This window comes from Sphaerodactylus townsendi, unplaced genomic scaffold (assembly GCF_021028975.2).
Source record: "Sphaerodactylus townsendi isolate TG3544 unplaced genomic scaffold, MPM_Stown_v2.3 scaffold_18, whole genome shotgun sequence".
In the NCBI taxonomy this organism is placed as follows: Eukaryota; Metazoa; Chordata; class Lepidosauria; order Squamata; family Sphaerodactylidae; genus Sphaerodactylus; species Sphaerodactylus townsendi.
The window spans coordinates 3,618,098-3,642,717 of record NW_025950341.1 but is presented as its reverse complement, the minus strand read 5'-3'; the positions used below and the strand labels follow the sequence as shown (position 1 = coordinate 3,642,717).

The following is a 24,620-nucleotide window of genomic DNA, read 5'->3' as shown; positions in this document are numbered from 1 at the left end:
CCCAAGGATCCGTTTTGGGACCAGTGTTCTTTAACCTATTATTCATAAAATGACCTGGAAGTAGGGTGCTGGGTAGCGTGGTGGCCAAGTTTGCAGCATGATACCAGAATTAGAGTAGGGTGAGGAGAACCACAAAGGATTGCGAGGGAGCTCCAATGGCGGACCTTGATAGAATTAGGGGTGAGAGTGGAGCTAGAGAAATGGCAAATGCAGTTCAATGTATAGCAAAATGTAAGAGTGATGCACATAGGGGCAAAAAATCCAAATTCTCACATACACAGCTACAGGGGTCAGTGCTATCAGTCACAGACCAGGAAAGGGATTTGGGCGTCTTAGTTGATAATTCCATGGGAATGTCAACTCAATGCATGGCAGCTGTGAAAAAGGCAAACTCTGTGCTGGGGATAATTAGGAAAGGAATTGATAATAAAACTGCAAAGATGGTCATGCCCTTATATAAAGCAGTGGTGCGATCGCACTTGGAGTACTGTGTTCAGTTCTGGTCACCACATCTCAAAAAGGATGTTGAAGAGATAGAAAAAGTGCAGAGAAGGGCAACGAGGATGATTGAAGGATTGGAGCACCTTCCTTATGAGGAGAGGCTGCAGCGTTTGGGACTCTTTAGTTTGGAGAGGAGACGTTTGAGGGGGGATATGATTGAAGTCTATAAAATTATGCATGGGATAGAAAAGGTTGACAAAGAGAAATTTTTCTCTCTTTCTCACAATACTAGAACCAGGGAACATACATTGAAAATGCTGGGGGGGGGGGGGATTAGGACTAATAAAAGGAAACACTTCTTCAAGCAATGTGTGATTGGTGTTTGGAATATACTACCACAGGAGGTGGTGATGGTCACTAACCTAGATAGCTTTAAAAGGGGCTTGGACAGATTTATGGAGGAGAAGTCGATCTCTGGCTACCAATCTTGATCCTTCTTGATCTGAGGTTGCAAATGCCTTAGCAGACCAGGTGCTCAGGAGCAGCAGCAGCAGCAGAAGGCCATTGCTTTCACCTCCTGCATGTGAACTCCCAAAGGCACTTGGTGGGCCACTGCGAGTAGCGCAGTGCTGGACTAGATGGACTCTGGTCTGATCCAGCAGGCTCTTTCTTATGTTCTTATGGGAGTTATGCTTTTTCCCTTATATCTCTGCAACAAAAAGGGCTAGAAAACCTGATACAGTCTTTCATCATTATAACAATATTAAATTGCCTCCTTGCGTCTTCCGCTCCTCATTCCCGATTGGCTGCCGTTCTATGGCGGGAAACGTGAGTGCACGTCCCTTTTTTTGTTTACCGACGTAGGAGCTACGTAGGAGGATTTTTTAAAGGTGCGCTTCTCGCTGCTGCCATGAGTCTCCTGTTCTGCGCATGGCTGAAATACTGCACTGTGATTGGCTGGCTGGCTGGCTGGCAGAGTCGAGGCGAGGGAGATTCCGCACTCCGCCAGCTTTGGCTTGAGTGCAACCTGAGTTCGCCAGAAAGTTGTACTTCCCAGTTGAGCTCGAAAATTTGACGGGGGGGGGGAGCAGAGACAGACACGAGTCGAACGCTACAGCTGTGCAGAGTACCCGGGTCGGACCTATGTCGAACTAAGGTCGAATCCTACAGTACGGAGGGGCCCAGTAAGTCCCCTGTCAGTCCTCTGACTGGCGCTGGGGGAGATGGGCTCTGGAGCGGGGGACTCTCTGTCTACAGTTGGGGGCACAGCGAGCCTATCTAGAAAGCAAATGGGCAGTGAATATAGGAGTGGAAAATTCCCCAGCTTATCTGAGTGGGCAAGGATTCTGTTTTAAGGCAGGAAGGAGGAAGCTTTGCCTTCAGGTCAGGCTTCATCCTTTAGCTTTCTCTTAATTACATCCAGGCTTACATCCTTCAGTGGAAATGTGCTTTCCTTCAGAAGAAAAAGAATTGTAATAATATTCAGATGCAGTCAGCCTGAAGCCCAGTACTTTCTCAAACAACAGGTGAAAACCCTAGAGATCACTCCAGAAACACACCCAAGATGCTTGAAGGGTTTGAAGAAAATGAGATACACTTGTAATTAATAAAGAATATGGCAGTTAGGCAGGAGGGTGGCCAGAGGTCTTTTCCTTTGTTTGTTTATTTGTTAAATTTCTCCCAACACTTATTAGCCCAAAGTCTAAATTTTAAAGTCTTTAAATGGGTGGACAGGATTGCTCTACTCAAATTCCACTATTTATTGTTTTAACGTTAGTTTCTTGTCGTGAATTTTCAGGAGAGGCCAAGATTTAATAGTAAATTTTAATGTTTACCCTGTTCTTACAGAATAAGAAATTCCTACAAAATCTGGTCCAGTTTGCATGACTGCCCAAAACCGTCCTACGGCTGCAGCTTCATATGTCCATTTGAGCATGCTCGAATCTGCTGGGCATGCTCAGTGGTTACAAAAAACAGGAACGCTGCTTGATAAAATTGATTCAATCCAGCACGGGACTTTCACAGCTTCGGGTGTGAAAGAGAGAAAGAGCTTCATTTTGCGGCGCTGCGGTGATAGGAGCAGGTTTGTCTTGTAAAAGAAGATTTATGGGAAGGAGAGTTAGAAGACGCATTGATTCTGGGGGGACAGCATTGAGAGAGCATTAAATTTGGCTGTCAAATAGGAGCTGATCTGGTTGGCTCTTCCTTTTCTTCTAAGGACTGACCACTTGATGCTTGAGCTGAAGAAATAATTCTGCGAGTGCTGTTTACTGAGTTGCTGTGTAAAATCTTTCCACTCTGAGATTCAAGCGTTTGGGAAGTTTGTGTTTCAAGCACAGCCTTCTAACCCCATGCTCTCCTGAACCAATTATTCAGAAATCTGATGTAATTTGCAAACGCTTGGTGATCAAAAAATGATTTATGCCATTTTAGTATTGCTTCCTCTCAAACTAAACATCTCTTTAAACTTTTTACATCTGAAATAATTCTTGTGTTAGTATTGGGGCTAATTAATGAAATAGTGAAAAGGGTCTTTGGCTGCAATCTTAAGGGCACTTTCCTGAGAGTAAATCCCATTGGATAATATGAGGCTAACTTTGAGTAGAGCCTGATAAACAGAGGGAGTGATTCTAAGCTGGTCTACTTGGAAATAAGTCCAGAGTTATTCAGTGGGGCTTACTCATGGGAAAGCATCCTTAGGATTGCATCCTTACAGGGCAATTTTATCCATTGTTTATTTTACTTAGGATATTTCTATGTCAAGCTAGTTTACAGTTAAAACAATGTAAAATATAAATCAGTGGGTTTATATTGGAATAACTCTGCATGGGATTACTTGGAGTACTTGTGATTTAAATCTTGCATAGATGTTGGGGATTGTCAAGACCCAGTATTGTATTTAAAAGATGTATGCAAGTTCTTTGTGCCCTGGAATTTTCTTGTGAGGGTTTGGTATTAACAACGGTCATTCAAAGCAAATTTATTTTGCTCTTCCAGCTAGCTTTCTCTTAATTTTTTTCCTGACTTCACACTCAACTGCTTTATGGCATCCCAAAAGAAGCTGCAAGGTCTTGTGGCAGCCACCATCACTCCAATGACTCAAAACGGGTAAATATTTCCTTGGCTATATAAGAAAACTGATTTGATTTGGTGGTCTCTTACCTTACTTTGTTTCACATTAGTTTGTATTGCTCAGTGAGCTCTGGGATTGTTTTATGGTTTCCAAAGTCACTCATATGTAAATCTCTTCAAAAGAAGGAAACAAAATCAAATGTTGGAAACAAAAAGAAGGAAATAAAATCAAACAAAGGAGCAGCAGTGGCATAGTGATTAAGAGGAGGTGTACTCTGATCTGGAGGAACCGGGTTTGATTCCTGTTTGATTCCCTGCTCTGCTGTCTGAGCTATGGAGGCTTATCTGGTGAACCAGATTAGCTTGTGCACTCCAACACATTCTAGCTGGGTGACCTTAGGCTAGTCACAGTTCTTCTGAGCTCTCTCAGCCCCACCTACCTCACAGGGTGTTTGTTGTGAGGGGTGGGGAAGGGAAAGGAGTTTGTAAGCCCCTTTGAGACTCCTATAGGAGAGAAATGGGGGATATAAATCCAACTCTTCTTCTTCTTCTTCAAATGAGGTTCTGATAGGGGAGGGCAATTAGTGATCTTTTTGTGTTCTAAAGGCGCTTTTGGCCTTTGCAGTATGTAGCTTGGCTCACTTGCCTGAGTTTTCGGTTTGTATTAATTAAAAAGTGAGGATACCTGTTTTCTTCTTGCTTTTTTCCATGGGGTACTCATTAGGCCATGAATTAATGAATACTAGACTAAATGGACCTTGGCCTAGTTCTTCAAAGTACTTCTTAAATTATGGTGTGTACTAGGGATTACTGAGCACTGATCATTTGTCCTTAATTGTTAAAAGTATCCAAGATACTTTTTTTTTGTAAATTTAAAACCAATTACTGGACCATGGGTGTTCTTCTAAAATTAACAACAACAAATATTTATCCATAGATTATAGATTAATGTTTATCCATGGAGGTTGGCCTTCCTATTTATAATAGATTTTTAGTGGTTTCTGTGCTGGCCCTTTCTGCCTCTTGGAGTCCTGCTCAACATAAGAAGTGAAGGTCATGAGATGAAAAGACAACTTCAGGAAAGTACAACCTAATAGTTGCTGGGAAGAGAAAACACAAAGCTGTGTTGAAATAGCAATTCTTTGGGTCATCTACACAATTCTTGACTCATCTTAGAGTAACACTCTCATTGCCCTCCTGAACATGAGAGAATCTCTTGTTGCCTCCATAAACAAAGATATTCTATCTTTACAGATTAACTAGTTTGGTTCAGTCAGCAATGGGGAGACACACTGATAATTATTACCTCAGAGCAGAAGAATGTGAAGCAATAATGTCTATCCTTGGAGCTTCTTAAAAGAGGCAGAAAGGATCACACAAAATATCTGCAGATCAGGGGAGTATCCCAAATGTGAACCAAACAAAATGGCTCCCCATCCCCCCCACATACTTGGGTTACTTTTTGCGCAATATCAAGAGACACTGCTGAAACTGTTGACTGGGCAGAATAGAGTTTCTGTTCCCTCGATGATGACAGAACTTTGTCGTGTCAGGAGTGGGACTGCACTTTTCTGTTGCTGAGTGTAGTTACAGCATACAGAGGAAGAGTGGTAATGAGGATTAGAGATGACGGATAGCTTTTTCAGTGTTGAAGGTCATATAACAGAGATGTTGCTTCCCATGGTGTCTGCACTTCTTTCCCTCCCCTTTTGTTTATGTTGCAGGTTTTTAATCACTAAACTGGAATGGTAGCCATGGGGTCAGAGTGTATGCGTGCATGGTATTCTCCAATCAGAGGGATCATAGAATCATACAAACATAGAATTGGAAGGGACTTCCAAGGTCATCTAGTACATCCCCTTCCACAAATCTGGAAATTCACAACTACCTCCCCCCAAACCCCCAGGGACCCCTGCCCCATGCCCAGAAGATGGCAAAAAAAAAACCCCTTCCAAGATCCCTGGCCAATCTGGCCTGGAGTAAAATTGCTTCTGGACCCCAAAGTAGCCATCACCATTATCCTGTATGTAAGAAAGGACCACAAGAGCCAAGCAGTGGCGCAACCATTCCTGCCTTCCCTCATATGATCTGCCTAAGTTTACAGAAAGTCAGACAGCTATCTTGCTCCCAAGGAAGACTCTGAAACATTGTAAATTCACAAGCTGAACTTTTTCTGGTGGTCAATGTGTTTTGAAGTCATAAATGACATTAGAAGTCATTTATAGTTTCTACTGACTATAGGCCTTGAGTACTTTGTGGTAATCAGAGATGAAAGGGAACAGAATTCTGGTTACTAAAAGACCATATCTCCTAAATCAATTGTTTATTTGTTTACTATTATATCTTGCTTTGGAAATCCTAGTGTAGCATTCACAGGTCATATGTGCTGTTTCCATGTTTCCTATGATTTCTCTAGAAGTATTTCTGACAGCTGGATTTGATTCAGGTATTGGATGACTTCTGTTCATGTCAGAGGCTTAGCTGGGCCAAACTGCGCCCGGTGCACATACTATATTTTCCGCGGCACCCCCCCTTCCCCCACTTACCTTAGTTCCTTTCCTTTTTGAGAACTTTTTCAGGCTGCAAAAGCCCTGTTCTCAGTAAAAACGGCCTGATGGGAACTATAATTCCCAGGAGACCTTGTGAGCCCCAAGGTCTCCTGGAAACTGTAGTTCCTCAGGCTGTTTTTACTGAGAACAGGGCTTTTGCAGCCTGAAAAAGTTATCAAAAAGGAAAGGAACTAAGGTAAGTGTGGGGAAGGGGGGCGCTGCGGGGGGGGTGTGTGCCGGGGGGCGGGGGAAAGGAAGAGGAGCCTGGGGGCGATTTTCTGTGCCCCCAGGTGTTCGCCCGGTGCACGGCGCACCCCCCGCCCCCTTGTAGCTTTGCTGCTGGTTCATGTACAAGTACGAGGATTATCAAGGTGGTCAAATGTCAGAGGTCACATGTGCCCAGGCACATGCCAGCTGGTCACATGGGGGTGGAGAATCACCCCCACACCCCTCCCTTTGGCCCTGCCCACCAGGCTGCTCCTTCAGAAGCATGGTTTTAATGAAAAAGTTGGTTTTTAGTAGATGAGAGGGATATGGATGGTAGAAGGTAGGAATCTGAATAAAGCATTTTCCCCAAGCCAAAGGACAATATAGTCCAGTTGTCAATTCGCCATAAATCCAGCTACCTTTCTCCCCTATACAAGTTCTTTGCATGAACAGTGGTCGTTTCCCCACTTACCTGCTGCTGCGCGCTACTCTCCCCAAGTAGCGCGGGGTCCCCCGGCACTCCCCGCTACAGGGGCGGCAACAACGCAGCCGCCCCGACGCTGCTGCTGTCGCACCTCCTCAGCGTGCGTCATTCCTGGCGCTCCTCAAAACGGCGCCTTTTGATGACGCGGGGTCGTGGGGAAGCCCGGGAGCGCGCCAGAAATGACGCGCGCTGGGAGTAGCGCGCAGCAACCTTTGGTCAAGGTAGGTGGGGAAACGACCAGTGAGATGCAAGAAGCTCCATACCTAATGATTTCTACTGCCTGGCATTCTTTTCTTTCTAGAGAAATCAACTTGTCTGTGATTGGCCAATATGTGGACTATCTGACAAATGAGCAAGGCGTGAAGAATGTATTTGGTAAGTTGCAGCCTGTTTAAACTTGTGCCGTTTCACAAACTGCCCAGCTTTCTAACCCTGCTCTGAAAACTGGCATGGTTCCCAATATGGACAGTTAAAGTCATATTGACCAATCAGATCAAGATTTGAAAAGGCAGCATTTCTGTTTTCGAAACTTGACCAACTACTTGGTGGAATGGCTGTCTGCATTCCCTCTGCGTCTGGACTGAGGCAGACAAAGCCTCTTTGCATCTGAAAAGACTTTTATTGTAGTTCCTGGCATTTGGAAACAGAAGCCTGCCTAAAGTAAGGCTTTGACATGAGAGTTTATGCTGAAAGAGGCTAGTTAATGATGCCACAGGTAGCTATAACCTTTACACCTGCCACAGCAATTAAAGTAAGACATTATTGTACTGCCTGCTTAATTTTCTCCAGTAAACAGGAAAGTTGACCATCTGCACTTCAGATCATGCATTCAACACAGAGTTCATGGCCGTTTCTTCTTCTTCCCAAGCAAGCCTGAGAACTAAATGACATAGACGCCTCTAATGTAATTTTCAATATCTCAACTGACGACAGCTCCCAGGATATTGGGTTATAGTGTATAAAACCTTCTTTTTAAAGCAAAGACTGACACAGCATGGCTATATTTGCAAACAGTTCCTTTAAAAGGACCGGTTTCTGAATCAGGAGACTCGGTAAGGGCCGAAAAATGTCCTTGTCAACACGTTTGCCCATTGCTGTCCATCCTCTGCTATAACATATAACTCAGCTCATGCGGGGCATAGATTTGGCATGCTAGGTATTCTCATTTTCTTGCCTGGAATGCACCCTGGGATTGGCTTCCAGTCCTGTGTATCATGCAGGGGGCTTCTGCAGCAAGAGACTGTTGTGGCAAATATCCCTTGAAAGCAGAAAGTATGAAAATGGCTGCTTTAGAGGAGCAGCTCTGGACATGATTTCCTGCAAGATTCCCGGAACCCTACTAGGAAATTACAAATTCAGTGGTCCAGTCTATTTCAAACCATTTACCGGTTGAATCGGGGTGGAATCAATTCAGGGGCGTACTGCCCAGGGGGACATATGGGGTCAAATGTCTACTGGCTGTGGCCATTTAGTCACACGGGGGGCAGAAAATCACCTCACCCCCCTCCTCCTTTCCCTTAGGTCCATACCCTGACTTCAAGACCTGGTACAAAAAAGTTGTTTGGCCATGGTGGGGGAGGGTGACCGCCCATAAGGGAGGAGGGGGGCGGAAAACTCAGATTTTGCACTGAGCTACATTTTCCCTATACACCTCTGGATCAATCAGGAAGCTGGGTTTTCTGGGTTTTTCTTGCAACTTTCAATCCAAGGTGTTGAGGAACTTAATGTATTAGTACACCAAAGAAACAAAGACAACAATGTATCAGTGTATCAAGGCAACAATTGCTGGTGGAGGTGTAATTTCATATGTCCATAAATCTCTCATTGGAAAGAAATGGCAACAGAAAGCTATTTAAAGGATGTTTTAATCCCTTTTTTGGACTCTTAATTCTCAATGGTAGTGGGAGGAGGAGGCCAAGAGGCCCTCTGTAGGGAAGCTTTCATAATAGGAACTTGGGTTCCATGGTAGCTTTTCACTGTAGGAGCTTTTCACTGTATCAGCAGATCACAACTTCCTTCCTTACTGTCACAGCCCCAAATGTCCCCTGAAGTGCTCCTTCTGAAGAGGACAGGGAATCCCTAGGAAGCAGAAGAGGGGCAGTATGTGAAAATAGTTTAATTAGTAGAAATTTTCCAAAGTCCAGAATGTTCCTCATATGGCAATGGGACATAAAGCAGTCTTCCTTATTTTCAAAAAGAGACATATTCCACCTTTTCTCTGTGTCCTTATTTAAAACAAAACCTTTTTTTAACAGTGAATGGGACTACAGGAGAAGGGCTGTCCCTAAGCGTTCCAGAGAGGAAACTGCTGGCAGAGGAATGGGTGACCAAGGGAAAGGATAAGTGAGTAGTTCTGCATGGAAAAAAAATATTGCCTACTGAAGTAAAGACCGTTGGTCAGCAAATCTGTATCCTTTGTTTATTTCCCTTTTGGGTTTTAAGGGCAAGGGGTGGGAATGGTTTATCAGAAAACTGCTGATGTTGCAATACCCAAATATGCTGTTTTTGATGATTTTGTTCACAGGCAAGAGAAAATAGACTATTTCCCTAAATGATCAGTTCCTACCATTTTGTCTAAACTTCCTCTCAGAGGAAGTTTAGTGTAATGAAGGGGGCTTACTGGTTCAGTGACCCTCCCCCAAGAAGGGATTATTGGATTCCAGAAAGAGATCTCAGAGATGAGTCAATCAATCTCTTAACTCTGACCTTACCTACTACAATCATGCGTAAAATATTTGTGCTGCAAAGTCTGCTGGTATAAATGGCTTCTGCCCCCACCCATATGGATCCAAAAGGCAATTCACTTGTCCAGACCGAGGGTTGTTCATTTTATTTTTATTTTGTTGGATTTGCATCCTGCCCTTTCCTGACTGAAATCAGGCTCAGGGTGGCTAACAGCATAAAACAATCAGTTAAAATGCAAAAATATAATTAAAACTCTCTCAATTAAAATACCCACCAGCACTCCAGTTAGTTCATTTCATTCAACAATTCCCCAGGATGACCAACCAAGGAGGGAGAGACATAAGAAAGAAGTGAAAACCAAAGAAATCAGGACTGAAACAGCCAAAAAGAAATCAGAATCAAAATAGACAAGGGAATAAAAATAGAGATAAATAAAAATAGGAGTAGAGGGGGCAGCAAAGATCTCTATCGTCATCACCCTAGAGGTGGGGGTGGCAGCAACTGGGCCAGGAGCCTGCTGCAGGCGAAGCCTTGTTTTTGCACCCACTACCTCTATTGGGGGGAGGGGAGGGAAACAAGGCCTTGTCCCCAGGATGGGCTTATACCCACATGCCTCTAGTGAGGCGTGAGGAGATTGTAGCAGAAGAAGTGGGTGCCTCCTTCCACCTCTGTTCTTTCTCTTGTTCACAACCGCCAGCTCTTGAAGTACTTTTTTTTTTAAAGAAGGAAAGCTGGTGTCACTTGCTGTAGTTAGACTTGGGAGTTGGTGGGTTCATGTGTCATGTACACGCGATTATACAAAATGCATGTTGATGCAGAAGCTGTCAGTCTTGTTCTTTTCATCTCTCTTCTTTCCCAGCTCTTGTTTGAAAACCTAAAGCTGTTTTGCCTTTCTTGTAGGCTGGATCATGTCATCATTCACGTGGGGGCACTGAGTCTACCAGAAGCAAAAGATTTGGTGGGTGTGTTTGCTTTGTTTTTTTTCGGTTCTTGTTAAGACTGCTTTTATTTTGAATGCAGGTTACATCCTTTTAAAGAATATGTCATATTTTCAATGTGGGCATAAGTGCAAAGTAGTTCAAGGGGGCAAAATCATGTAATTCATATGTCACTGTCAGCTGGTTTGGATTGTTCATTTCAAGAGATATCAGTGGGCTTAAGTGACTTATGATGAGCTGTCCTGCTGTGCTTAGCAAATGAGAAAAAAGGTCACGTTGGATTCCTGGGAAGAAGGGTGTGTGGGGGAATTAGTGGTTAGGGTTTCTTTTTGCTTGTAAGAGAGAAGGAAACAGAGAAGATGGCCATATGTAATAAAGGTGACAATGTTGCTATAACTGCCTTAATTCATGAAATGTAGAAACTACATACAAATGTAGAAACTTCATAGAAATGCCTGCAAAAAGCCCATTTTCTGTGTAACTATTACTATTACAGCAGGGCTTGTGTCAGGTAGCCTTAGAGTGGAAGGAAATAAACTTAAAAAAATTAAGTGGATTCAGGGCAGATTTTGGGTTTGAAAAGCTTTTTACATGGCTGCCTTACAGCATAGATTCTTTCTGATTCCTGGAAGTCTTTTATAAAAGACTTTATAAAAGGAGAAGCAAAGCAAAGCCTTTATTGGCATAAACAGAACAACAGGAGGCAAAAAGAGGTAACCTCAGATAAATACATATTGTTACTGACTCTGAATTATTTCCAGATTTCCAGTAGAAAAAAATGCCATGGAACTGATCCAGTCTCAAAGACCATAGTATTACTTCCGCTTTCTTTTACTTCCTTCCCCCTGAGTTGACCCTCTGTTCTGATATATACCCACGTGGCAAATTTATTGTGCTTAACAAGGCCATTTGCCTGCCCTGTATGTAGCAAAGGTGCTGCCCAGACTCAGCCTTTTTCCATTGATGCCCCTTTGCTCTGGCATGTCCTCCCAGCAGAAGGGAGACAGGCCTTTCGAAAAGATGGTGAGCGTAATGTATTATTCAGGAAGGATGGGTGGCATATACTGGGTGGGTATTTTATTATGGTTGCCTCAGAATTATCTTGGCCCCCTTACTTATAGCACTGCAGGTGGTTTTTTAGGATTGCTTTTAGTTACCCACTTTGGGTTCTGTCTGCACTGGAAGACAGGCGAGTTTATAAATACTTCACAAAAGTACTGAAGGAAACTATGTAACACAGAAGCGTATCAAGGGGAAATGGTGCCCGGGGGCAACACCTCCTCTGGGCACCCGCCCCGCCCCCTGTGCTCTGGGCAGGACTTGGGGTGGGGGTGGGCTTGGACCAAGCCCTACTCCCTCCTCTCTGCAGGCCAACTCCTTCCATCCCCAGGCCCTGGGGAGGGCAAAAGCTGGCCCACACAGAGGCTGGGGGGCGGGACTCGGGTGGCGGCAGTGGGTGGCCCAGGTGGGCGCCATGGCCAAGCCTCTCCCCATGTGACCAAAAGGCATGCGCCCGGGGACATGGGTGACCCCGTGTCCCTGTGGGCCGTACGCCTCTGATGTAACTGCTGAAGCAAATTCTTGTCTGAGAGTGTAGGTAGGGATGGGTTTATCACCACTGCTGAGTTTTGTCCTAACAAGGTCTGGTGGCCATGTGGACTGTGAAATTGCTACATAGCTCACTTTGTTGTAGGATCTTAAAATTCCTGCAAATGAAACCTGAACACTCCATCCTCTGTTGGAGGACCATAGCATGGTCTTCTCCCCTCGTGCCAGTTTCAGCCCCCTTAAAAGGAAAAAAAAAAGAGCAGAACCCATCAGGTAGTTCTGGTTAGATAAATTTATTAGGATGGGAGGGTTAAATGCATAGTCTCCTCCTTGCATGGTTCTGACTTGAACTGGGACCCTGACTGACTAGAACTGCTCTTTTAAAAATCCCTGGAAAGATTTAGTCACAAATGTCTTGTCTCTTTTGAAGTTTATATATCACATTGGGGGTGGATATTTCTCATGTTACACAGTAATAGACTGTTGAACTGTTTAACCTGTTGGTCACGTGTTAGAAGTATGTAATCCATTACCTTACCATGGAGAAACATCTATTTGTGTATAAGATAATACTCGTTTTTTGAGATGAAGGGTTCTGTGTTATTCAAAACCTTGCATACTCTTACATTAAGAAACATTTAGTCTAGGACAAACTACTGTTGCATCTATTTTGTATTTTTTCCCCACTAGGACTCGCCTGATGATAATTGACAATATATTTGCTTTCAATATTGATTGTTAATATAAAATATTATCAATATAGATACATGCCTCTGACTCCTTATATTTCTCCTTTTCTAGGCAAAGCATGCTGCCGAAATAGGAGCAGACGGTATTGCTATCATTGCCCCATCCTTCTTCAAACAGGTGAACAAAGGTTAGTAGGAATCTCACTAGCTGCTGGGTCCCACTAACTGTGTTTAACTTTTGCATCCCACTGTCTAGGACTGTGTATTTGTAGTAAGACTGTTACAGCAGTCAAGTTGTATGGCCAGTTTCTTCTGACTGCTGTGGAATTAATACTTCACTCATGGTTGGAGGTAGGAAAGAGCTACCAAACCTTAATTAATTATCCTTACCTGGCATTTTTTAAAACATGTGTGGCCAACTCTGTGCATACTCCGTAAGGTGCAGGAAAACTGTAGAATATCGCATTATGTAGATCAAGCCTCATGACAGTATTGATCAAGCTTCATGACAGTATTGGTTTTAAAAAGCAAGAAGCATTAATGATTTGGGGTGTTTATGATTTTGAGGACGTGCTGGAAGGCAAGTGGGAGAAATGGCTAGCGAAACCTCAGAAAGCGGAAAGGTAGCTGAAGGAGGTTCTCAGTTCTCAAGAAGCAAGCCTTCACTGCCCTTCCTTGCTCTTCCTCACGAGTGACAGAGGAAGCAGAAAGCTTGCCAACTGATCATCACTGATGTGGCTTGCTTGAACAGGCTGCAGAAGTCTGGTAATTGGGCCAGAACTTTGATTCTGTTTTTTTTAAGTGTACACAAAGCTTTGTATGTAGGAAAGCAAAAGTTTCTGGTTATTTTTCTGTTCTCTGCCTCTTTCTCTCTCTCTTTTCCTTTTTAGATGGTCTTGTTGCCTTCTTGCGTAATGTTGCATCTGAAGCTCCGGGCACCCCATTTTATTATTACCATATTCCTGCCCTGACTGGAATAAAAAGTGAGTGTTATCCAGTCCATCCCCAGTTAAATTTAGGAGAAAAGCCTGACTCAGGTTCCCAACCACATTAACCTGCGGCCACTTCTGGAAGTTTGAAAACAGGAGTGGGAACCACAATAAAATAATTTTGAGACACTTCAAAGGTCATGACTTTCACCAAAGAATCCTGGAAATCCAACTTTGTTGAAAATTCTGCTGCATGTCCCCTATGTCTTCTTCCATCCACCCCACTCGACAATAGTTTGCAGTGTGTCTTCTCTGGAACAATTAAGTTAATTTTGTTTGTAGCATAGTCCCAATACCAATAATTTCATATTTCATCATCAGGGAAGAGGGGACTTCTTGGGATATTTTCTCCAGATGTTTACCATCTGAAATGAGTGGATATTTGCAGCACACTGTGGGATAGTATAGCAACCTGCACTGTGCTGTTGTGCTGCCAGCATCATAAATACTAAATCTAGTGTTAAACCTTGCTGAGAAAGGCTTAAAGCCTTTTTTTAAAAATGTGATTTGTGACTCAACGTACTTTCCCCCGTCTCTGCAGTTTGTGTTGAAGAGCTACTGGATGGTATGAAAGAGCAGATTCCCACCTTTCAGGGGGTGAAGTTCAGTGGCACAGATCTCCTTGACTTTGGACGGTGTGTCAAGAAAAATGATCAAGGCCAATTGATGCTCCTGTATGGTGTGGATGAGGTAAGGGATTTCTATATAGTGACTTCACTGTTGTAGAACTGCAAGGCGACTATGTAAAGAACAGGGACCAAAGCAGTAGTTTGGTTCCACTGGCAGATGGAAGGATTTCTGCCTATAGATCATGCTTTTCTCACCTTCTTACTCCTGCTACAGCCCCAAATGTCTCCCTAAATTTGCATTTAAGGTGACATCTTGAGCTGCAGCTGGAAGGGGGAGGAAAGAAATCCACACTCCGTGAGCAGAAATTCTTTCACCTGTGGAAGCATACTAGTGGATCTAAGTCAGTGTCTTTTCTGTTAAACCCACACGTGAAGCTGCCTTATACTGAATCAAACCATGGGTCTATCAAGTTCAGCACTGTCTACTCAGACTGGCAGAAGCTGTACACAATCTTGGGTAAAGATCTTTCACATCATCAACTGCCTGGTTTTTTAACTGGAGATGCTGAGGATTGAACCTGGGACCTTCAGCTTGCCAAGCAGAGGTGTTTCCACTCCAGAGGCATAGCTAGGGAAAATGTAGCCTGGTGCAAAATCTGAGCTCCCCCGCCCCCCTGGGATGGGCGGCTGCCCTCCCGCACCATGACCAAAGAACATTTTTGCACCAGATCTTGAAGTCAGTATATGGGCCTGGGGGGAAGGAGGAGGATTGTGGGGGAGGGGCGATTTCCCACTCCCCATGTGACTAAATGGCCGCAGCCTGGGGACATTTGACCCCATATGTTCCCCTGGGCGATACGCCCCTGGCTACAGCCCAGCCCTAAAAAGTACCAGTGCAATCCCAACAAGAGTTACTCCATTTCAAATCTTATGTCAAGTAGACCCCAGACTCTTTCTGTGGCCAAACAAGCAACATGGTTTTTATGCATTCAGAGGCTTATTCCACATGTGGATCTTATCAGCCATGTGAGTAGAGGAGGAAAAGAAGGCAGAGCCTGAAATCCAGAGACCAAAACAATACATCAAAGAGTGCCTAGCCCTAAGAGCCTTGGGTAACTTTAGCAGAAAGATTAATGTCTATGAGAGACATTTTTGTATGGGAGCCCAAACAAATGGTGATGGTGAGAAGGGATGAACCGCTGCTGTGGGGAGGGGACTGTGAGTGTAGGAAACACAGCACAGACAACCTTCCTGTTATTTCTTCCCCCCCCCCCCCCGCCCCACATCACCACCACCACCACCGCTGCCATCGCCAGCTCCTGCATTTCCCCAAATCTAATGTATGTGCCAAGCCTTGCCAAGATTACTATTTATCTTCCACACAGGGTGAGAATGGCTCTCTCAGTGTTCTATGGGTGAAGTGAATTCTGCCTCACAAAAGCTGAAATGAATTATTGGTCTTTAAGCTGCCAGCGGAGTCCTGTTTTATTTATGGGAATTTAAAATAAAAAAAACCCACTTTCTTTCCTTAGCAACTCTTGAGCGCTCTGATCATGGGAGCAGACGGGGCAGTTGGCAGGTCAGTCTCTCTTTTACTTTCTGTACTGTGTGCAGGATAAAAAGGTTTCTTTGACTTGCTGGGTCCCACCTTCTGTGGCAAAGAGGATTCTTGGGCAAGGCATTTTGCCTGCTGCCTCCAGCTTTATTTTATTTTTTTACAGAAGAATGTTTCATTTGCAAAATACTGTTTTGATTGTCCTAATGATGCCTAGTTGCAAACCTGTTCTGTCAACCTTAATTTGAGAAGCTGGAAAAATTCCTCTTCTCCAGAAGACCACCTTTGAGTATTCAGTGTTGTGGCTCAGGGCCTGTTTACATATATGCATTCATCAGGTCTTATCAGTTGAACGGTTTCCTCTGAGAAGTCTTCTTTTTGAATTGGCCTCAGGAAGATAAATTTAGGAACTGGCCCTAAGTTAGTGCCTACATTTTAACTGTCTGTTGCCAAATTGTTCAGATGGGATTTAACTCTAGCCCCCACCATCCCTTCAGAACACCCCAGCTATGTGCTGATACTGAAACTTGGAAATAATTTCCTCACTTTTCCGGCTACCTTATATTGTTCAAGCCATCCCACTTTTTAAAAAAAGCTTAAAGGAGTACAGGAAGGTTCACATATACACAACATTATGAGCCTCTATTTTGTGAACTTCTGTTTTTTATTTCATTCTGTTCTGTTTTTGGCAGTTACACACCCCACTTTCCCTATGTTAGACCATTCATGTGGCTATATTTTTAAAAGACACCCTTTTCTCCCCTGTCCCTTTCAAATCCAATGTGAATTGGTTACTGGCACCATAGAAACTTGTCTTGGAGCTTCCAGGAATATTGCTAATGTCAAAATTAAGTTTATGGGCTGCATAATTTTGCTTGTAGGAGCAGAGAGTTCACCCAGAGGCGTAGCTGGGCCAAACTGCGCCCGGTGTGCAGTGTGCTTTTTCTGCCCCCCCCCCCCCCGCAACTGCCTGACGAACTATACTTCCCAGGAGACCTTGTGAGCCCCAAGGTCTCCTGGGATCTGTAGTTCCTCTGGCAGTTTTTAGCCTGAACTGTAAATAGGCTGCTTTTTTCAGCCTCAAAAAGTACTAAAAGAGAAAAGGAACGTAGGTAAGTGTGGGAAGGGGGGCGGTGTGTGTGTGTGCCGTGGGTGGGGGGTGCTGTGGGGGGCTGTGGGGGGTGGGGGGGAAAGGGGGAGAGGCCGGGGTAATTTCCCGCCCCCAGGCATGCACCCAGTGCATGACGCACCCCCGTCCCCTTGGCGCTCCGCCACTGAGTTCACCAGTGCAAAAGTCCTTCAGAATGCATGTTGCTTGTTCACTTCATAGAATATGTGGATTTTCTAGAGATTCTGGTCAAAGGAGCAGCATGTGGGGGATTGGTTCTCTGGTGTCAGCTAAGACACCTGTAACCAGAACCTCAGACTGAAACCTGCAAATGGGGCCAAATAAAGAACATCTGTGTAGGACATGCAGTTTCTGCATGGGGAGATATTGCTCATTCTGCCCATCAGTAGTTGACTCTCTTGATCACATGTTAAAATGATTAATCTGCTTAATAGCTCAGAAGTTGAGATATCTGAAGCTGTAGCTAAACTTCTTTTGAAAGTTTTGTGCATCCAGAAATAACTTTTAATGTTTTTGCCAAGTCTAACCTTGTATTATATCTTGTTTTTAAAATTCATTCTGTAAATGCCAAATAAGGTTACTGAACTGTATACGGGGAGATAAGTTCAGAATGGCTATCCTTGGGTGGTCTATTTTAACTGCTGTGTGAGTACCAGAACATTTTCTGATAGTGTTTTCTCCCCTTATTTTGTTTACAGCACATATAATTTCCTGGGCAGGGCAAGTAACTTAGTGCTGGAAGCTTTCAGCAACGGAGATAACTTCTTAGCACAAAAATATCAGGTATAATGTTTCTGTGGGAAATGTATTGTTGAAGGATTTCATGGCTAGATTCAACTGGTTGTGGTGAGTTTTCTGGGCTGTGTGGCCATGGTCTGGTAGATCTTGTTCCTAATGTTTCATCTGCATCTGTGACTAGCATCTTCAGAGGTGTATCACAGAGAAAAGTCTGTTTTTGCCAAGTCTAACCTTGTATTATATCCCTGTCAGACTGCACAGGGACTGCAGAGGGAGGCCATTGAAATTCACAAACACCGAGACAGCTTCAACAAGAAAGAAGAGACTCTGAAAATTAACAAAGCTTGGCTCCCAGTACTTAAAAAATGGACTGATAACCCCACCCGCAATACAATGCACTCAACCACACCTTTGCATAGCAAGTTCCACCCAAACACTTACTGATTGGTTCCCCACCCTGGGACATGGACAATATACCCCACTAAACTTTCCCTTCTCACTAGACACAATGTAAAACAGACTTCTGTCTGTGATACGCCTCTGAAGATGCAGCCACAGATGCAGGCGAAATGTTAGGAACAAGATCTACCAGACCACGGCCACACAGCCCGGAAACCCCACCACAACCATACTCGAATAAGCTTGTGAAAACAGGCTTATATTGCTCACTGGGTGAGAGTTGCATGCTTTTCATCCAGTCTGATAGCCAGAAATACCTGCAAGTTTTACAGTATTGAAAATCTGTTTCGTATGAGGTGGAGGGAGCTAGAACCAATCCTGCCATTCCCATGGGATTGATGAGATGCCAGTTTTGAAAAGAGGCAGCTACTGCTGCTTCACCTTTCCCCTGTTGTATCCAAGAGATGGAATGTAGTATGATTCAGCAATATAACTTACTATGTCTCTCTCTTTTTAGTTCTCTATTCAGGAATTCCTTGGCTTTGTAATTGCACAAGGTAGGTACTATTGCACACTTTCTTCTTCTATGCCCTTTCTGCATGGCTTGAACATTATAATATGGATTGGAATTCAGAAACGTTGACACAGGTTCTTTGGTTTCCACCTGTCAAAGTTGGGGGTTTGCAACCCGCCACCTCTATGAGGATGATTTGATTCTCTTGTCCCCGAACTGGGGGTCGTAGAATAAATCTCCTTCTGATAGTTTGACCAATACTGGGTTTGGACTCTCACACATGCAATACAACACACCAATAAAAGCAACAGACTTTATTGAAAAGATTGAAGAACAGGTTCTGGCTTAAGCATAAGACAAAGGAAAAGCTTGTACAATAAAATAACAAATCTAGCTTCCTAATATACATTTACAGACATGAAGGCAAGCAAGTTTCAACATTTTCAAATCAGCATAAATAACATAGCAGCAGGCAAGAAGTGCAGCAAAATGGTCCCTGGCCCATTATTAGTCTTGATGTTGTTATTAGATTATGCATGAAAACATGTGCCAGATTGTTGTAGGCTAATTTTATAGGAAATTGAACACTGACCCTCCTAACCCATATACTTGTGATCCAAAAGATTATTCTCAAAAAGAAGCAAGATTCCCTCCTCCCAGCTAAGAGTAGTTAAATCAGATCACTTTGAATGTTGATCTCAAACTTTTCAGCTTAGCTTGCAATCAATAGAAAAGTAGTAAGTATTTAAGATGGAATTCTCTTGCTACTTTTAACACTTGGATGACAAATCAGAAAACAGGCTGTTGCCTTAAATTTATGACAAGGCCAATCCCTGTTTAAACTGTTGACTGTTATAGAGGTGATCAAATTTCTTGAAACCATCATCCAAGAGGTTTCCTAGCTAAATATGCTCTCTGGGCTCCCATCAGGTATCTTTTTGTCCTTTATAAATTCCCTTTAATATTTTCTTCTAGTTGCTGTTTTCTTTCTGATTTTTCTGATTTCTGTTGTACAACTGTGTCCTAATATTCAGCATTAAAAATTAAACAGTGTTTCATATGCTTGGATTTCCATCTGTCAAAGTAGCAACATAAACATAAGACGATGAATGGGCAACTTACTGTCTATTCCAGTATGTTAAAAATCACTCCGAAACAAGATTTCTTGCACAATATATCCGTTTATTGCAGCCTTGGTCATTTCTATGGAATTTAGCTAAACTGCAAAATGAAGGCTCTTAGAATTCTTCCAGGTTTTTTGTTTTTAAAGAAACATCACTAAATATTAGCAACACTTGTGGCCAGCTGTTGACTTTTTATAGCTGGTGCAGCATGGCATCTAAGGGCCATCCCACATGTTGCAATATTTGACATGCTGCTTTGGGGAATAGCATGCAAAATTCTTCTTCTTTCATCAAGTGCAGAAGCAACAGCACAGTGAAAAGGAAAACAGGTGGGGTGGCCAAGCATTATGTAGCATGGGAGTATGAACCATTTGAGTGCTATCTCAACATACTTCCACCCTTCTGGCTCCCAGCTGCATAGTACGATGACTTTTCCTGCTCCTGTGTATGATAGTGAAAATATAGGGGATGGAGATATATCTGGAAGAGATGATCTGTCTTTAATGATTTATTGTTTGCATTTATTTTTGGCTAGGCTTCGGTGTTGCACAGATCAAAGCAGTTATGACTTTGGTTTCTGGGTTACCAATGGGTCCCCCACGGCTTCCCCTGTCAAGTGCCTCTGAGGAATTTATTGCCAAAGTGAAAGCCAGACTGGAAAGTGTGAAGAACTGCCCGCACAGTTAACAACAATGTGGTCTAGAAGTGCTGTCTGTGAGACTGGGTCATCCTGTACAGTTGGAAATATCATCTGAGATGACTGAATAACTTTCATGAAGGGATCTGTTTCTGTTCTGGTTGACTACAGGAAAAAAAACCCTATAGCAGCGATTTTGTTGCCCATCCGGGCTGAGACATTTCTCTGACAAAGAAACTGGCTTCTCTGGAAACTAGAAGACTAAACTGAAATCCTAGAATTCTTCCACAACTTGGAAAGGAGTGTGTGCGCAATGCATATTAAATTGACACATTTTTATGGATTTCCTGCCATTTTATTTGAAGATGGTGGGTAATATGAATGTAATTAGACTTGATAGGTCTTAATCTTGCTTTGTATTTACAAAGCCCATTCATTTTAATAATAAAAATGGACATAAGCTAGACTTGTGTCAGAATTTGCAACATGTGTTATGCCTTCCTGAACATTTTAGTATCCAACTACAGCTCCTGCCATGGCTGATGAATGCTAACTGCCGCTTTCAGGTGTGAAGTGAGTGTTGAGAGTAGGGCTAACGAACACACACAAAGCTGCCTTATACTGAATCAGAGTGTAACCTCAGCTTGTGGGTTCTGTGGGGCAGAACTTGGAAGGAGTTTGCAGCAACTAAATTTTAAACAAAATGGTTTACTGTCTTTAACATATGACCCTTATCAAACATTAACATTTAACTTAACACTCCAGTCCTGTTCAAGTTTCATTCCAAGACCTTCTCATTACAGTCTGATAATGCCAAGTCCATTCTTCCTGCTGGTGGTTGGCTCATGAAGACTCCAGAGGCTTGATGAACTGGATTCAAGATGATGAAGGTCCCCAAAAGAACTCTCACCACTTACATACACAAAAACTCTTAAACAAGGTGTTAAGGGCTTATAAAAATCAATCCAGGGCCCAGCCTGGTAGCCTTGCTTCCTCCAGCCTCATCAGCTCTGCAGCCTTCTGCTTCTTTTCAGACTCCACCCCTTTCTGGGTCATCCCATTCTTAACATAGGGATTACAAGAGCAGTAGTTCTGTTGAGGTCAATACGGTCTACTCAGACTGGCAGCAGCTCTCCAGGGTATCAGGTAGACCATAGAAGTCTTTCGTCTCACCTACTGCCAGATCCAAGATGCTGGGGGTTGAACCTGGCACCTTCTTCGTGAAAAAGAGGCTCTTCCTTAGAGCCACAGCCCCTCCCTCAGAATGGTTATGTCTATAGTCCGGAAGCTGTGCACGTCCACCAGTTGAATTACAATGGATTTCATTCCCTTTTGGAAATTTTTCATGTTTTCCAAAAATTATGGGCGTTACCAGATTTTAAACACTTGCAAAGTACCCAACATGCTTCTTTTGTTCTCTGGTGATCTTTACTAATAGGTTAGGGTATACAAGTATACTCAAGCCAGTGCAAGACCAGACATAGAGAGATGGAGCCTCAAACTGCTTTTCAGCTTTTTCAAAATGAACTCTACAAAACCTTTAATTCTAATAAATTCAGTTTTAATGTATCATCAGCTGCATCTGTGGATGAACAGAACTCCCATTCAGTACATCCTGTTGTCACCCTGGTGGTATGTTTATATTAGCAAGCACTACAAATGGATTAATTACACTAGAAATTTAGACAAGTAAAGATATTCATAAAATCTCTCAAATTGTACAGGGTACAATATCCCTAGAGCACAGGTGTCAAACTTGTGGCCCTTCAGATGTTATGGACTACAGGTCCCATCATGTGGGATGATGGGAACTGTAGTCTATAACACCTGGAGGGCCACGAGTTTGACACCTATGCCCTAGAGCAGGGGTGTCAAACTCGCAGCCCTCCAGATGTTCATGAACTACATTTCCCATCAGTCCCTCCCAACATGAGCATTGGCTATACTGGCAAGGGCTGGTGGGAATTGTAGTTCATGAACATCTGGAGGGCTGCGAGTTTGACACCTGCGCCCTAGTGAAAACGACACTAGAGGCTGCCTGATCCTATTCATGTTTGCTCCGCGATGAGCAGTGGGCTTAACATAGCTTCTAAATAAGAGGGGATAAAATTGCAACAGTCTGGCCCTCTCTGCACATGCAAAATAATGCACTTTCAATCCACTTGGCAGCTGTGCAGAATAGCAAAATCCACTTGCAAACAATTGTGAAAGTGGATTGAAAGTGCATTATTCTGCATGTGTGGAAGGGGCCTCAGTTGTAAGAAGGCAGGGCTATGCCATATTACGAAGGGATTTCTACCCTTCCCTGTACTATTCTACAAACAGCTTTTTATTCTCCCTTGGCTGGTTTCCATGATAATAGTACTGCAATATCACTTCTTCCCATGGGGCGCGCGCACACGCTTTCTAAGGTTCTCTCGCGCCAGTCAGCCGCTCTCGTTTTGCGCAGGCGCAAAACATTCACCCTCTTGTACCGTCGGCTCGAGGGCGAAGGAGGGCCTTGCCGAAGGAGGACGGCTGCGAGCCACAAAAGCAGTGCTGCTGGCTGACACTTAAGGCCGAGTTCTCTTCGGTAGGACAAGATAACATATGCGAAAGTTGTTTAAGCCGCAGGCTTGTATGTATTGATGTGTGTTGAACGGGGCTGTTCGGATGAGTTGAGGTAAGGTAAAGAATGGGGGCATGTATTGCGCGGGCGCGACAATTAAGCGCCGGAGAGGAGTGCGCATGTGCAGGACGGGGGGGTTGAAGATTCCTCTGAAAGCGCTTATGGAGGAGCGCATGCGTCGAGAGAGCTTTTGGAACCGGGTGAGAGGAGTGGGTGCGCTTGCGCAGTTGTGCTCACCGTGGTGTTGGCGTCGGTTCCTTTTCCAGGACTCATCCCGGGCTCTCCCGCCATGGGGGACGTGAAGAATTTCCTCTACGCCTGGTGCGGCAAGCGGAAAGTCACGCCTTCCTACGAAATCCGCGCCGTGGGCAGCAAGAACCGGCAGAAGTTCATGTGCGAGGTGCGTCTGTGAAGAGCCGGGAGGGATTTGAGGCCCGGCCTTTGCACGCCTTCCAAGTGGGATGCTGGACTCTGCCTGGGGATAAACTCACGATCATTGCATAAAGGGAAGGGGATGGAAGGAAAAGTGGGGGAAAGCCGGCTGCTACCGATTATTGCCTCATATTCATGCACATTCCCACGCCTTGAGCATGCAGCTTGGTATGCATCTGTGGCTTGGGAACTAAAGCTGGGATGTGTCAAAGTGCAGCTTAGGTTTGGGAAGATGTCAGTGGGGCTTCATCTACTTTGAAGGAAGAAGGCCCCAGTTTCAATCCACCTGACACAATGTTGTTATTGATAACATGAAAGATTTTTACATAAGACATGAATACATGATGTTGTTTTACACAGAGTCATTCTGTTGGCCTAGCAAGATCAGTATTACCTGCTCTAGTTAAATATAATCCTTTGTGGCCTCAGCCAGAGATCTATTACATCACTTTGCTATCTGATCTTGTTAATTAAAGATGTTAAAGATGTTAGGAACATGCAAAGTAAGATGCTCTTCTGCTGATCCACTCTGAGTCTGAGAGTTAGCAGCAGCAGTATTTTATTGGTTTCCTTCATTTATACCCCAACTTTTTCCCTAGCAGGACCCAAAATAGCTTACATTCCTCCACTTTGTGTACTGATTGTGATAGACTAGTGGCTAAGTCCACTTCTTGTGTTTGTGAATAACTCCCTTAGACTGTATGCTAGCAATGTGTGTGTAGTGGTTAAGAGAGCCAGCATGGTGTAGTGGTTAAGAGCAGGTGCACTCTACTCTGGAGAACCGGGTTTGATTTCCTATTCTGCCACTTGAGCTGTGGAGGCTTGAACTGATGAACTAGATTAGCTTGTGCACTCCAACACATGCCAGCAGGGTGACCTTGGGCTAGTGTCAATCATAAACAGCAAATCCCCTGTCTGGCTCTAATACAGAATTAAAAACTCCATTTTAATATAAACATTTTAAAATACATCAATGAACATATAAACTATACATACAATGGACAACAACAATAATTCGAAACCCTATATACACTCATGCACAAAAATGGGAGAGAGATTCTCTGGACCAATGCATACACAACAAGTCTCTACCATGAAAACATCAGTGAGTTGCGCACGGTTGTGAGGTGAACAAATTGGCTGGTGGTCAATCTCCGATGGAGGTGGTAGTATTGACCCGGGATGAATTCAATACTTTCGACTAAAAAGTCTTCAGCCACTCATATCATTCTGGTACAAGTTGTTAGCCTGATACAATTCCAACTCCTAAACATAAGGCATTACGCTCTGGCCTTAAGCTCAACTCCACAAGT

The 24,620-nt window shown here is 43.7% G+C and overlaps 2 protein-coding genes across 2 annotated transcripts in view; both read left to right on the top strand.

Moving 5' to 3' along the window:
• The first annotated feature begins 2,404 nt into the window (after positions 1 to 2,404).
• On the top strand, positions 2,405 to 20,752 carry NPL (N-acetylneuraminate pyruvate lyase). The gene is made up of 12 exons (XM_048482493.1): positions 2,405 to 2,524; positions 3,439 to 3,549; positions 7,055 to 7,128; positions 9,009 to 9,096; positions 10,339 to 10,396; positions 12,726 to 12,801; positions 13,504 to 13,596; positions 14,144 to 14,292; positions 15,704 to 15,750; positions 17,554 to 17,638; positions 18,510 to 18,549; positions 20,166 to 20,752. Exons 2-12 carry the CDS (start codon positions 3,485 to 3,487, stop codon positions 20,315 to 20,317), a joined length of 927 nt encoding a protein of 308 aa, XP_048338450.1. The 5' UTR covers positions 2,405 to 2,524; positions 3,439 to 3,484; the 3' UTR covers positions 20,318 to 20,752.
• A 1,960-nt stretch (positions 20,753 to 22,712) lies between these two features.
• DHX9 (DExH-box helicase 9) overlaps positions 22,713 to 24,620 on the top strand; it is a 30,936-nt gene continuing 29,028 nt past the window's right edge. The window contains exons 1-2 of the mRNA XM_048482491.1: positions 22,713 to 22,839; positions 23,142 to 23,275. Of these exons, the coding sequence (XP_048338448.1) occupies positions 23,165 to 23,275 (111 nt within the window). The 5' untranslated portion in view covers positions 22,713 to 22,839; positions 23,142 to 23,164. The remainder of the gene's footprint in view (positions 22,840 to 23,141; positions 23,276 to 24,620) is intronic.